This window comes from Glycine soja, chromosome 2 (assembly GCF_004193775.1).
Source record: "Glycine soja cultivar W05 chromosome 2, ASM419377v2, whole genome shotgun sequence".
Taxonomy (NCBI): domain Eukaryota; kingdom Viridiplantae; phylum Streptophyta; class Magnoliopsida; order Fabales; family Fabaceae; genus Glycine; species Glycine soja.
Window position 1 is genome coordinate 9681374 of NC_041003.1, and position 13516 is coordinate 9694889.

General features: G+C 29.7%; 2 protein-coding genes and 1 non-coding gene across 4 annotated transcripts; 2 read left to right on the forward strand and 1 right to left on the reverse strand.

Moving 5' to 3' along the window:
• Nucleotides 1–5231: 5231 nt before the first annotated feature.
• On the reverse strand, nucleotides 5232–7856 carry LOC114386088. 2 transcript variants are annotated; one of them, XM_028346095.1, is made up of 3 exons: nucleotides 7705–7856; nucleotides 6826–7133; nucleotides 5232–5599 (listed from the first exon to the last, which is right to left on the reverse strand). In XM_028346095.1, exons 2-3 carry the CDS (start codon nucleotides 7101–7103, stop codon nucleotides 5491–5493), a joined length of 387 nt encoding a protein of 128 aa, XP_028201896.1. In that variant the 5' UTR covers nucleotides 7104–7133; nucleotides 7705–7856; the 3' UTR covers nucleotides 5232–5490. The 2 variants fall into 2 exon arrangements, with proteins under 2 accessions (XP_028201896.1, XP_028201900.1); XM_028346099.1 differs by lacking the exon at nucleotides 5232–5599 and adding an exon at nucleotides 6010–6350.
• An 83-nt stretch (nucleotides 7857–7939) lies between these two features.
• Nucleotides 7940–8012, forward strand: TRNAR-UCU. Its single transcript has one exon. It is a non-coding gene; the product is annotated as a tRNA-Arg (tRNA).
• Nucleotides 8013–8862: 850 nt separating this feature from the next.
• On the forward strand, nucleotides 8863–11419 carry LOC114386099 (thioredoxin M3, chloroplastic-like). Its single transcript, XM_028346108.1, has 2 exons — nucleotides 8863–9225; nucleotides 10818–11419. The coding sequence occupies exons 1-2, from the start codon at nucleotides 9036–9038 to the stop codon at nucleotides 11135–11137; spliced, it is 510 nt and encodes a 169-aa protein (XP_028201909.1). The 5' UTR covers nucleotides 8863–9035; the 3' UTR covers nucleotides 11138–11419.
• The last annotated feature ends 2097 nt before the right edge of the window (nucleotides 11420–13516 follow it).

Consider the following 13516-nt stretch of genomic DNA (forward strand, 5'->3'; position numbering starts at 1 on the left):
CAATAATTTTTTATAACTAAATGTCAGTACGTTCTATTAGACCAAAATGTCAATAAATTACCATTATTGGACAAAAATGTCAGCAATTTTTTATTGGACTTAAATATTCGTATGTTTCTATTAGACTAATTTGTTAGACCTGAAATTTTGTTTCATTTAAGGGTAAAATATAATTTTAAGATAAATTTTTGTTATTTTTATCGTTAAAAATATAACATTATAATAATCATTTAAAAAAATATATTGACAAACATAATAATAATAATGATAATATTGATTATCAACCATAATTTGTGTGTCATAATAGAAATTATCCAAAATAAACATGATAATAGTATACTAATCATTACAAATTTTTTTAAATTATAATAATGAGTGACAATCTACGGTAAATACAAGATAAATATATCTCATATTTCACTTATTCGAATATTGACTATTTTATTAATCAAATATATTTATCATAATTTTTATATTTTTAAAGACTAAATTTTTTATTTTCATTGCAGAGTTTATTAGTGTTTTAGTGTAACTTGTTGGTTGCTCGTGAAGGACGAAGCAGAGGCGAGAGGAGTGGAGGTTTCTTTGTTTTTTTTTTCTCTGTTAAAAGTCATACACTTTGTTTGCAAAGCTTTCCATCTTCTCCTCCACAAGCCATCCTTCTTCTATCATCTCTAATGCTTCACTGTGTCTGACCATTTCGTGTGATGCGGGCTCTGGAATAAGAGTTTTCGATTTTGGTCGGATAGGTATTTTGAATCTGAAACCACCCCTAATGAAGGAGTTGGCGCATAAATTGGTGCTAACGTGACGGTTTGAAGGAGTAAGTGATGGTTTCAAAAAATTATTCATTGAATAAATTTTTAATCACTCAAGTTTTTAATATATAATATAAAAAAATAAGGAAAATAACTAAAAATTAATTTCCACTAATAATATTTGTACGATTCATCCAATCAATTATTTTAATATTTTATTTTGCTTACAAATTCAATTAAGCTTTTAAATTGATTTTTGCGTGTATACTTTATAATATAATGAAATAAGGAAAATATCATAAAATTGATTTCTATTAATAATCCTTATACGATTCATTCCAATTTATAATATTTTATTTTACTTTAAAATTTGTTATAGGACTCATAAATTAAGTTACTGATTGAAAAGTTTTTCATTTTCATCCCAAAAAAAACGCAAGGTTTTATTTCTCAAAACCCTAAAGTTTTATTATTCTCTTCTTCTATGTCCTTTTTATTAAGAGATTCTATGCCATTTTTTCTGTCTGTTTGTTTTTCTTTTAAGTGGTTTGCTCCACAATCTTGATATTATTCCAATACAGCGTCAGTAGAGTAAAAAAAGTTTGTAAAAGTTTTCAAGTTTTGTTTTTAGTATTTATTGTTGTTTTTCCTACTCTCTCTCTCTCTAAATATTTTTTATATTTGAAAAATATTCTTTTTTTCAATTTACTACCTAAAAAATATATTTTTGGTTTTGGTACTTTTAACATTTTTAATCTGTTCCATTTGATACCCACCATTAATTTGATTATGTTAAATAATGATATGATAGATGAAGTGTTATGTCATCATTGTAACATCAAGTTGGGATGATGAGTTGTTCTCTTATGATTTTTCACATCATTATATTTTTTAATTTTTAAAAACTGATTTAAATTAAAATTAAGAAAAAATATCTATGCCTAACACTCTTCTTCTCGATCTCCCTCTCAACATCACCACCTCCCACTCGGAGCTCCAGCGCCTCCATCCTAATTGGGACTGAACCTTTTAGCCCATTATCTTCAAGAACCCGTCTGAACTTTAGAAAAGTGTTCCACAATCCAAATCTTTATGCATTGACGGCATAGAGTGAGAGCATAAGATTCACCATATTTCTTCTCTCTTTATTTTGGTTTGATGTTCTTTCTTTTTCTTGATTTTGCTTGCATGACTATTTGTGGGTAGCTTCTTTATTCTAGGATTGAGGCTTAGCACTTAACAACTAATGGTGCATAATTAATTTATCTTTGTGTTCCTTTGGATTCTCCTCTTGATTTCTCGTCTATTATTCCATATGTGCAAAGCGTATGACCATTGTTTTCATTATTATAGACGTTTCATAATTATAGACGTTTAGGGGAGAACTGAAAAGTAAACCTAATAATTGGACCCACAAGGAGGAACTTAGGAGTTAAATCAGGAAAGTAGGTTTAACCCTTCAAGGAATCAATGAATAGACAAAGAAGTTAATGAGTTTAATTGAATATAACTAACACAAGAGGACAGGTTAATTCAAGTAGATACATCTCTATATACTATGAGTGAACAAGTGTTAGCTTAGGTTAATAGGAAGTCAATAGGAAGTCTTGGTGTGAAACTCAATCCTAAAAGTTTTATTATTATTGATTTTAACCTTTTTGAATATTTACTCTATCTTTTGTTTAATCTTTATCTTTTTAATCATAATTTTTAAATCTTTCCCAAATCAAATCTTAGTCTTCTCCCAATTGTTTAATTTCAATTTGAATTGTGATAATTGTTACTTGACAACCACCTTACACTTATAGTTTTCTCACATTATCATCCACTCACCAACATCCTTGGAGACCTATATCAATGGTTTTTGTTTGGTTTGTAAAATTTAAGCATTTTATTAACTAATCCCTCTGGTCTAAAATATAAGAAAAAATACATTTTTTCTTGATTTTAAATATAAGAAAATTTCAATTAAGTTTATCTTATTTAATGTTACTATATGTAAAATACCTTTCATTTAATTGAGTTGTTAGTTTCAATGACTCTTTCTTGATACCAAGTTTCAAAGAAAGATAAGTTGAAAAAAAAATATTTTCTAATTGAAATTAATGTAATTAAATTATTTAACTAACTTTCTTAATTAACATGACATATTTTTCTTCTTCTTATATTTAAAATCAGAAGAAGTACTTAAGTACAAAATTGTTGAGCATATAAAGATAATTATAACAAAAATGTAATATTATTAAATTGTTATAATTATAATTATAAGGAAAAGTCATTCTCAAACACTCCATTTTATTTTGTGTATCACAAATGTCAAAATCCTTCACATCATATTGATGAGTAGATTATTAGTACTTTTAGAATAAATATTTATTTCATATGATTAAAATTTATTAGAAAATATTTTTAGCATATACATTATATTGATAAATAAATAATATATGTATTAATAACATAAAAGCTCTTTATACTATCGTCCAGTTGGAAACTTCAAATATAATAAATTAATTGTTTTTATAATAATTATCTTCAAAATAATTTTAAGAATATTTTTATTAGTAGTGCAAAAAATAATATTTATAATTCATGTATACTAAACTCATATTGTAATTAAAATTTATAATAGATAAACATATTTGAATATATATATATATATATATATATATATATATATATATATATAAAAATTATATTTTACATTTTCAATAAAAAGTTTAAATTGTAATATAATGTTATTTTTACTTAATTATTATTTTAAATATTAAAATTAAATGGAAGAAAAGTGGGAATATTCATAATGTCTAATTAAGAGAGTAGAAAAAAAAGGAGTCTCACTTTCCATATTATGTATTCTAATTTATAATATAAGAATTTTTTAAAAACATAATATATATATATATATATATATATATATATATATATAATACGTAAGTATAATTTAAAAAAAAAAAACACTACCTCTTAATACAAGTAACAAAAAAATATAACTTCTTTAGATTCGATTTTTTTTTACTTAATAGTACTTATCTCATTTCATTATGAATCAAATACTCAATACAAGGAATTGTATTATCAATAGAGTAGAGGCTAGGTAATAATGGAGTCAACCTTACTAACTCATGAGCAATTCCATTAGTTTGTGACTTAACAAATCCTATTGCATAGTATGAATAAGTAACTAAAATCTTTCTATACCCAACAACAATATTTTCCAATTCCGTGAGGTCCTAACATGTAGTATTTATTTTTTCAATTACTATTTTACAATCTAATTCAAACACTACATGATTAAAATTCATTGTAGCTACAAAACAAAAAGTTGTTAATAGACCACATGCTTCACCTTCTTGAACATTCATGCATGGTTGTCTCCATGATGTCATTGTTGAAACCAATCTCCCTTGATCATCACCAACACACAAATCAATTCTAGTGGTATTGCAAATCATACGAAAGTTAGAATCCACGTTGCATTTGAGTCATCCATGTTCTGGTTTTCGTCAACTTTCAATGACGTGGTTTCAAGTGTCAATTCTCTCCAATTGATCTTTTGTCTTTGCACACTTTCAACTCTGGCAAAACTCCCCCCTTTTCTAACCACAAACTAACTTGGGACATCCTTGTTTTCCCAGACCTTGTCATTCCTCCTCCTCCATATGCTCCATGACAAGATAGCCATTTGATCTTTACTTTCTTCTTGCAGTTTCAAACACAATGTGAAGAAGAATTCCTTACATGATTCAGTTTGTAACAAGACCAACCTCCTCCAGGCAATGACTTAGGTTGAACTTTGGCCAACAATCTTCATTCTTTGTGCACGTAAAAAACACATGAATAGTTGCCTCAACTTCAACTTCACATAGCAGATAAATAATGGAACACTACAACCCTATAGAATTCAAAGTTTCTCTAGTTGGAATACGACTTATACATACTATCCACATCAAATTTCTTACTCATGGTGGAACATTCACTTTCCAAATCAACCTCCAATCAATAGTCATTGCTAGGTTTTCATTATCCACTAGCTAATTCATTATCACTTTTTACGCATTCTTTACCGAGTAGACTGCCTTCGGTGTATAGCCCCATATCTCAAAATTTATTCTGCCCTAAAATATGTGGTTATCTACTGTTAATAAGAAGAAAAATGGTGAGCGCGTTGTTGAAATGAAGGGCAAGACAACGATATGAAAGGGAACAAGCTGAGTGGTGCACCATATATTTTTATAATAAAAATGTTTCTTGCACGTCACTTTGTATTCACAACAAAATCTTGCATGCGGATTCGTTCCAAAGCAAACTCACTGTGTAAGAATTGGAACAATAGCACACAAAATAAAATGTCATTTTACTTAACTTTGCAAGTTATTAAATAGAATGCAGGGGATGTCACATTCTGTTTACTAAAATTTATAATCTCGCCAAAGAATATTAGAATACTATGATTTCTAGTTTTCTACAACCAACTCCCAAATAAAAACAGCTTAATATTAATATGGTCATTTAGACATTATACACATTATTAAGCTTCTCTACGTAAACATTTTTACCAATAAATAAATAAAATAAGGAAATTTAAAAGAAATACGAGAAACATTAATTTCATGTAGTTTGCTCAACTAATTTGCACAATGCAGTAAAAATATACAAAATATGGTATGCCACGGGTCATCTAACAAGTTGGCATTGAGTCTTTGTGTTTTGGGAGCAATTTCTCAGTCATTATTCAGCTATACTCAGCCAAATCCAAGGGCTTGAAATATTTTCCATCTACAAGATAAGTTCCAATTCTTAGCCGCACTGCCCACACGTCTTTGGGTTTTCTTGAAACAATCCTGCAGCAAGTAATAAACCAACTGCCATTATAAGCATTTGATGCTCACAAATTTATATGCCAGAGTTAAACAAATAGTAGTGAATTAAACTAACATTTCGGACCTCAATGATTTAAATTTACATGAACTTATCAGATTAATTTCTACGCACTATTGTTGTAAGAAAATCTATACTGTCAGTGAAACCTTAAATATAAGTTTAAAAGTGTGTTTGGATAGAGAATTTTAACTGAGAAAAATAATTTATCAAGAGAATTTAAATTTCTTTGATCTAAAATTCATTGTTTGGATATTTTTTATGAAGAATTTAAATTTTTAGAATTTTAAAACAGAATTTTAAACAACTAAAAATATGGAATTTTAATTTCCTTCTAAAAGGTAAGAAATTGAAATTCTATTCTTGATAAAAGATCATTCCAAAACGTTACTGTATTTCTTTTATAACCTTCATCCTCTCTTTCATAAGTTTTTGAAATCTCATTCTCGAACTCGCGACTTTTCCCTTTACACTGATGATCCTTTACTTCAAGAAACACCGTCTGAGCTCGCGGAACGTTGATCAAATGCGAGCGTAGGAGGGCACATAGAACTGCACCCGTTGATCAAGGGAGCAGTCGCCATTGCCTATCACGCGATGAAAGTGCTCGTCGGTGCAGAGAGCCTGTACCATGTCTTGCATCGTTACTAAATGTCGTGGTCGAGGTATGGTAATGTACACCATCGTGTCCCAGTTCTCATGTGACTCCTCATGCTGCATCAATATTTTTCTCTTTGGAAACACACCAAACATATCTTTCTTCTCTTTACATTCATTTTCTTTCACCCTCATAATTTTAATTTTTTTTTATCCAAACACATTTTAAAGTTACTTTTAATTTATAAAAAACAATAAATTTAGGGGTTTGTAATTGGATTTACACTGTTAATAGATATGAGAAACTAGTCAACGTACTGATAACGTAAATAAATAATGTATACTCGTCGTATATAGTAATTTCATTGACCTTTACAAAAGTTACTTAAAATTTATACCTATCATAATTTTTAATTTATTGACAATGTAAAAACCTACAACACTATAAAAATTAAACTCAAATAGTATTTGGATATACTTTTAGACTTTACTGATTCAATTATTATTAGTTCCATGAATTAAATTGACACAATATTTGGAGAATTGAATTTTCCTATTAAGAGATAAGTGGATGATGAGGTGAAAAAAATACCTTCCAACATCACCAGGTTTGACTAGACCAGAATTGACCCTGAGGCAGGGCATAGTAGCTGCAGTCTTGATCATCTTGGGAGCTTCAATGAAAATAATGGGTGACCCTATCTCCAACTTGAAATGTTTTTCTGGCAACTCTGATGATGACTCTTTTGATTCACACCTTATCAAAGCTACAACACCATTTTTGGGTCTCTGAAGTTCACAGTTCATGCTGCTTCTGTCTTGGACCCTCAAAAATGGCTTTGTGATTGCATAAGAAAGGGACAAAGCCATGGTATGCTCACTTTTGTAGTCCTTCAAACACTGCAAAATTCATTAATGGCTTTTTTAAAAATTCTGCCTCAACAATCAACACCTCATCCTTTTCAAACTAAAAAAGTTATGAAACCTACTAGAGATTAGAAGAGTCATAAAACAAACAGCAGATATTTGCAATTATAAAATTCTAGGGTTTTAAATATCGATCGCGGTCACATTTCGGTTTTATTGCGTTCGCTGATATCGCGGCAATTAAAATGCGACAGGTCCTAATTGAGGTCATAGCAATTAAATTTTTTTAACCTTTTTCTAAAACCTAACAGAGAAACAATCTAGAAAACCAATGCTTCCGCGTGAATATTTGCTTGCCACTGTCCCATTCTAAGTAACCAATTTCAGTAGAAAAAAAAAAAAAAACTGTTGAGAACACAAACAAGTAAGCAACCACACGCCACCGTTTCGAGGAATCGCAACACGAATTTCTTTCTCTGCGGCAGAAACGCAAACGCGAAGAACCGAAAACAAACACGTTCGCGCTAATAATAATAAATATGAAGGGAAACAAAGAGTCCTCCGAAATAGAAGGCGAAGAAAAGAAAAAGAGAGAGAGAGTCACCGGTTGTTGTAGCGTGGAGTCGCCGGAAATGGTGGTGATCGGCGCCGGCGGCGGTGGTGGAAGTTATGGTACAGACGTACAGTGCGATGGTTTTCACTCTTTTTCAGTTTATTCGTTACTGCAAGATCAGAATTGAATGGATGATGTTGTTCGGTCGCAAATACAACAAGAAGGATTTTTGTGGGAGCAATGTTTTAACATTATTATAATACTTTAAAGAATTGAATATCAAGAAGCGCCCATGGCCTAATGGATAAGGCGCTTGACTTCTAATCAAGCGATTGTGGGTTCGAGTCCCACTGGGCGTGTTTTAAATTTTGTTATTACTTTTTAATATCCAGCTTTGCTTAACAAGTTGTAAACTTGTGATTGACTAGCAGAAATTAATTTCAACTATATATTTTTTCTTCAAATGATTTAACTTAATATTTTATCTTTTGGTCTACATTTTTAATATCTTTAGTTCTAACTTAAGTATCAATATTTTAAATAAAATTAACAATAAATCACAATATAAATCATTTATTTATTACATATTTTAATTGTGATATAATTTATATATTTAGAAAGTAGTAATAATTGCTTATTATAAATTTTAATTTTATAAAATAAAAATGTATTTTATGCAATGCAAAAATACTAGTATTTTTGTATTTTAAAAAAATAGTAAAAAACACATTACGCATCAACCTTTCACTTTGCATATTTTAAATTAGAAATATATATTTTTGGATTATCACATTATTGGTTAAAAAATTGAGAGATGAAATTAAATTGGTTAAATATGTGTGTCAATGTTATAAATTCTTAAAATTATTATAAAAAATGTTACTGCTACATAATATTATTAATGATTAATTTTTATAAAAAAAAATTAAATGATCACGAGATTTTTCTTTTGAATTATACTTTTTTTTCATTAATAAGATTTAAATAGAGACTTTGTTTTAAGATAAAAATGTACGGAGGAAACAGGAGTTATTATGACTTAGAAGTGCATCATCATGTAATTATAATTAAATACTAGTACAGGTGCAATAAATGAATATAATTTGATACTACTAGTATTTTGATTTGATACAAGACAAATATAGCAACATAGTTATTAAACATTTGGATAATAGAGATTGTTGAGAGTGAAAAAAAAGAATCCAATCTTCAAAAGTTGAGTAGTGAGTAGTCACAAGAATCCATCCATCCACCCACCCACCGTTTTTTCTCCCTCGTGCCTTTATTGTTTCTGAGTTTTCATTTTGCTGTTGTTGCGTGCGGTCCCATTCTTTGTTTTGCATTTGTCTTCTTTAACTTGTCACTCTCTCTCTCTCTCTCTAATGGCTTCATTTTCTATCACCTCCTCGCCTCCCACCCTTCACAAAGCCACTATCACCGACCCTTCTTCTTCTTCTTCCCACGCCTTCCCTCACCGTTCTCCCTTCGTTTTACGCATGCCCCACCAACCCCATCGCCCTCAAACTCCTCTTGTTTTGCCCAAGATTCAATCTTTGCGCAACGAAACTAGAGGTTTTTTCTTTTTTTCCCTCTTTGCGCTTCTGGGGTTTTCTTGTTTTAAGCTCTTGAGATCGAGGCCAAGATTGTGTTTTGTGTGTGTTATAGAGCGCATTCGTGATTTATTGATTTGGATTTCAATCTTTCATTGGTAATGTTTTTCTTGCTGTGGAATTCTGGATTGTTATTGATCGATTGGATGCTTTGTCTTTTGTGTTTTGGTGTCTATGTTGGTAACATTTGGGATTTTTTTTAATGTATTTTTTTTTTCCTTTAATCATTTTAGACTTAAAGTGTGTTGTTTGTCGCTTAACTTTCATACTTTTTAGCATTTTCCAGCTTAGGTTTTTACTAAGGTGTGTATAATATGTTACCTCGTGAGTTTAGCTGAATGATAGATTTGGAGTGACTGAAAAAAACAATTTTAGGTGTTGTTTTGGTACCCATTTCAAGTTTGAAGAAATAAACTCAAACAATGTCCTTAAAAGTATTTCTGGGAAAGTTTAATTAAACCTTTTGGAAAAAAATGTTAGTTCTGTGAAACATTGGAAATGTTGAAATGGTCATTTTGGATCTTCTTAAAAATAAGAATATAGTTCTCCTTTTGTATTCTCTTACTCTTATTTTTTCAGAATGAATGCATATGTCAAAAATGTCCGAACTACTCACAAAGTATAAGTTGCAGTTGGAATAGATTCATTCTTTTGAATTGTGGTTAAGTTTTGCAAAACTTTTCCTTGTAAATCATTTGTGCCCCAAATAACCTGCAGAGGCATGGAATGATGGAAGGATTGGCGTGTAACATATGGTTTGTTACCTGTGATTATCTTTCTTCCACTAGAAAACCCAGCATACAGGACCTGTCACAATGATGATTTTTGTAATTTCAGATCAGAAGCATTATAAGCCTCAGTATCCTTTTGATCTTTTTATCCTTGCTTATTTAAATTTCAAAGGAAATTGTGTAGCCTAGTTTATCATTCATCATTGTATTGATTCCTAGTTTGAGTTGCTAGCATTACTGTAATAGTTGATTTTTTTCTTCTCGTTTTTAGGACTTTGAGGTCAATTTGACAATTTTGACTTGTCATATTTGTTTTCTCATCTGAAGAGCTTGAGAAGTTCATTTGTCCCCCCATGTTTTTCCCCTTCTGATGGCTATTTTATCAATAGGCTTGGATGCTATTGCTTGGGCTACCTGATCTCATTACTGTATATTAAAATATATTTAAATCGTTTCCTTTTCAGACTGCTAGTTTGTTTGAATTAAATAATGATGATGGAATAACCTATGGAATAAGATACATAATGTCCCCTCTGACACAAAAAGAAAAGAATAAGTCAACCATGTAGAAGGCGTCTGAAATCATTTGCGTTTATTAATGAGTAGAAAGTTTTTCCTCTCTATGTAACTATGTTCCTGACTAAGGAGGGAATTTCTGTTGAAATATTTCACTCAGTGATTCAAGGCTCATGCTTTTTTGTTTGTTTATTTCTTACTTTTAGCTGGTCCTGGTTTCAGTTTCATCATTTATGGGATGCCAGTGTTTATTGTGGCTTGAATCAATAGGATTTCCCTTTAATCATGTGGAGTTGTTATTTGGCAGCTATTCCAGTTACCAAAGACCTGTGGGATAATTCAATTCTGAAAAGTGAAATCCCAGTCCTTGTTATATTCTATGCAAATTGGTGCGGCCCGTGCAGGATGGTTCACCGGATAATAGATGAGATCGCAACAGAGTATGCTGGGAAACTCAAATGTTTTATAGTCAACACAGACACTGACATGCAAATTGCTGAGGACTATGAAATTAAGGCTGTACCAGTGGTTTTGATGTTTAAAAATGGCAAGAAATGTGATTCTGTAATTGGTACCATGCCAAAGGAGTTTTATGTGGCTGCTATAGAGGGGGTGCTCAAGCCCTAATCATGGATCAGTGCAGGCATTGATGAGTTCTTGTACATATTTTGTTTCCTTTTTTCCCATAATAGGCATGGTCAAGTGAGACTGCTTCTTTCGTAATGAATGTTCCACTTTCAATAGCTATATTTCCTAGGGAAAATCTTCTTCAGCTATAGAGAATATCATAGTTGAAATTTAAGTGTTCCTTTGGTACTTGATTCGAACAGTTGTTATTCGGAAGCTAAGATTTGATTTACCTTGTGCTTGTTTCCCTTGTTAAACCGTTGTTCTATTTTTTGTGACCTATGTCCGTTGATCAGCCTAGTGTGTTTGACTATATAGTAATAGCTGTATATATTCAAATTCGCCCATGTAGAGCCTATATCCAATGCTGAATATCATGGTGCTACAAGAGCAGTAAAGATAAAAAAAAAATATATCATGCTGAAGATTACACATGTTAACAAAAAGACTCAACATAAGTAAAAAAAAAAAAAAAAAGTCTTTTTTATAGTTTGCTAAGCCTTATTCAACATTGAGTCGGACTTGTACTTAAGGTCTTAGATTGAGTTCTGATGGAGGATAATTTATGTATTATGTGTTGATAGCATTCCTAACATTGAAATTGAATTAGATTAACTTAAACTCAGCTACTCAAGTTGTTGTGTTAGGCGTCTCGAGGGAAGACTTAACAAATGAATGTAGAACTTGTATGTAAAAAAATATTAGTGACTAGAATTATGTTAGTGGCAGCAGGCAATGGTAAAAAATATTTCATAAAGCAAGCTCGGTAACTTGAAATATTTGTTGTATGGTGCTGAGAGGTGTATGAAAGAAATGAGTGGAGGACTCCACTCTAACATGACACTCTTAACACGACTAATAATATAGGATAGCAAGACACTACACATATGAAAGAATGTTTGTATGTTCTTTCATATTTAGTGTTTTTTTATAAAATAATCCAAAAAAATTTAAGAAAGTTATATCTTTCAATAAAAGATATATTTATCTTCTTAAACTAATTTTCTATGTTTTTTTCTATGATAATGAGTCTCTAAAAAAATGAAAGACATTAACATTTGTAGTAGTTATTTCTTAAGAGCGTTTCTAATTCTTTCAACTTAAGATTATCATTTTGAGTATTTATGTTATATTAATTTAAGTGATCCTAATAATACTACATCATATTAAAGTAACCCATGTATAAGAAAAATATTAATTTAACTTTTGAGCATGCATCATTGATTTTCAAGTAATTGAATGATTATGCCAAATTTTAGAATCACCAACTACGAGATTGATGTCAATGTTAATCAATTTCATTAATCTTACTTTTGCATGACACATTTTTATCCTTCGATTGGAACTTTTCATGTTCAATGATCACTTCACAAATCTTCACAAATCTAAAGTGGTAGCATGGTTTCAAATCTATAATCTACTATTTTATTTTATTTCAGTATCCAACGCCTACTTTAAACATAACCTCACCCATATTATTTTTTGTTAAATAAATTTTAATGTTCATTTTACTTTAGCATATTTAAATAAAACATGTGAAGAATTAGAGGACATGAACTATAACTATCGTAAAAATTCAAAACCTAAAACTAGAAAATATAAAAGTTAAAATAAAAATATTGAGATAATTCATTTAAATTGTATCCTCAATTACTAATGGAACTCTTTCTAATATTTTTATAATTTTTTTTGTTTTTAATAAAAAAAATTGTCTTCTTTTGCAACGTTCTATCTTATTTTTTGACTTTTTTGTTTTTTTTATTCTATTCTATTCTATATAGGAAGAAAAATAACATTTTAATTAACTATCCTAACCATTTTTCTTTATTTATTCTTTTTCAGTTTTTTTATTATTTTAAAATAAATGAATCAAATAATTAAAATAACATAGTCCCATCTAATAAGATCCTTTAATCACTTAAAATATAATTTATATGTTAAAATATATTTATTTATTATGGATTAAATTATAATATATTTATATTCAACAACATTTATTTATCTTAAATTAAAATCATATAAAACAAACATTTATCATATGAATTCCATAGTTTAAAATACAATGTTAAATAATATTTTATGCTAACTTTTTCTAAAGTTTAGAAAATGACTGACACATAGCTAACATTTCTAAAGATTTAAAAATGAACCCATTTTGGTCTTGTGGAAATATGTTAGGTATGCATGACTTGAGAGTGTCTACAAGAATACTTCACAAGAAGGTCCTTGGCTCGATTCCTGCGAAAAATTTCTTTTTGGGTAAAGAGTTTATCCATGTTGTTCTAACTCCATGGACTAGAGAGTTTCTTCTCCACAATTTTTAATACAAAAAAATTAAAAAATGAATATCACATAGGCATATGCATGCATTCACATATA

What these genes read in the sequence shown, in the direction of transcription:
- LOC114386088 (XM_028346095.1), bottom strand. Translation starts at nt 7,103, where the DNA reads ATGGCTTTGTCCCTTTCTTATGCAATCACAAAGCCATTTTTGAGGGTC. An exon ending in AAACCTGGTGATGTTGGAAG is followed by an intron (nt 5,600 to 6,825) that starts GTATTTTTTTCA and finishes TACTTGCTGCAG; the next exon opens with GATTGTTTCAAGAAAACCCA.
- LOC114386099 (XM_028346108.1), top strand. Translation starts at nt 9,036, where the DNA reads ATGGCTTCATTTTCTATCACCTCCTCGCCTCCCACCCTTCACAAAGCC. An exon ending in TTTGCGCAACGAAACTAGAG is followed by an intron (nt 9,226 to 10,817) that starts GTTTTTTCTTTT and finishes GTTATTTGGCAG; the next exon opens with CTATTCCAGTTACCAAAGAC.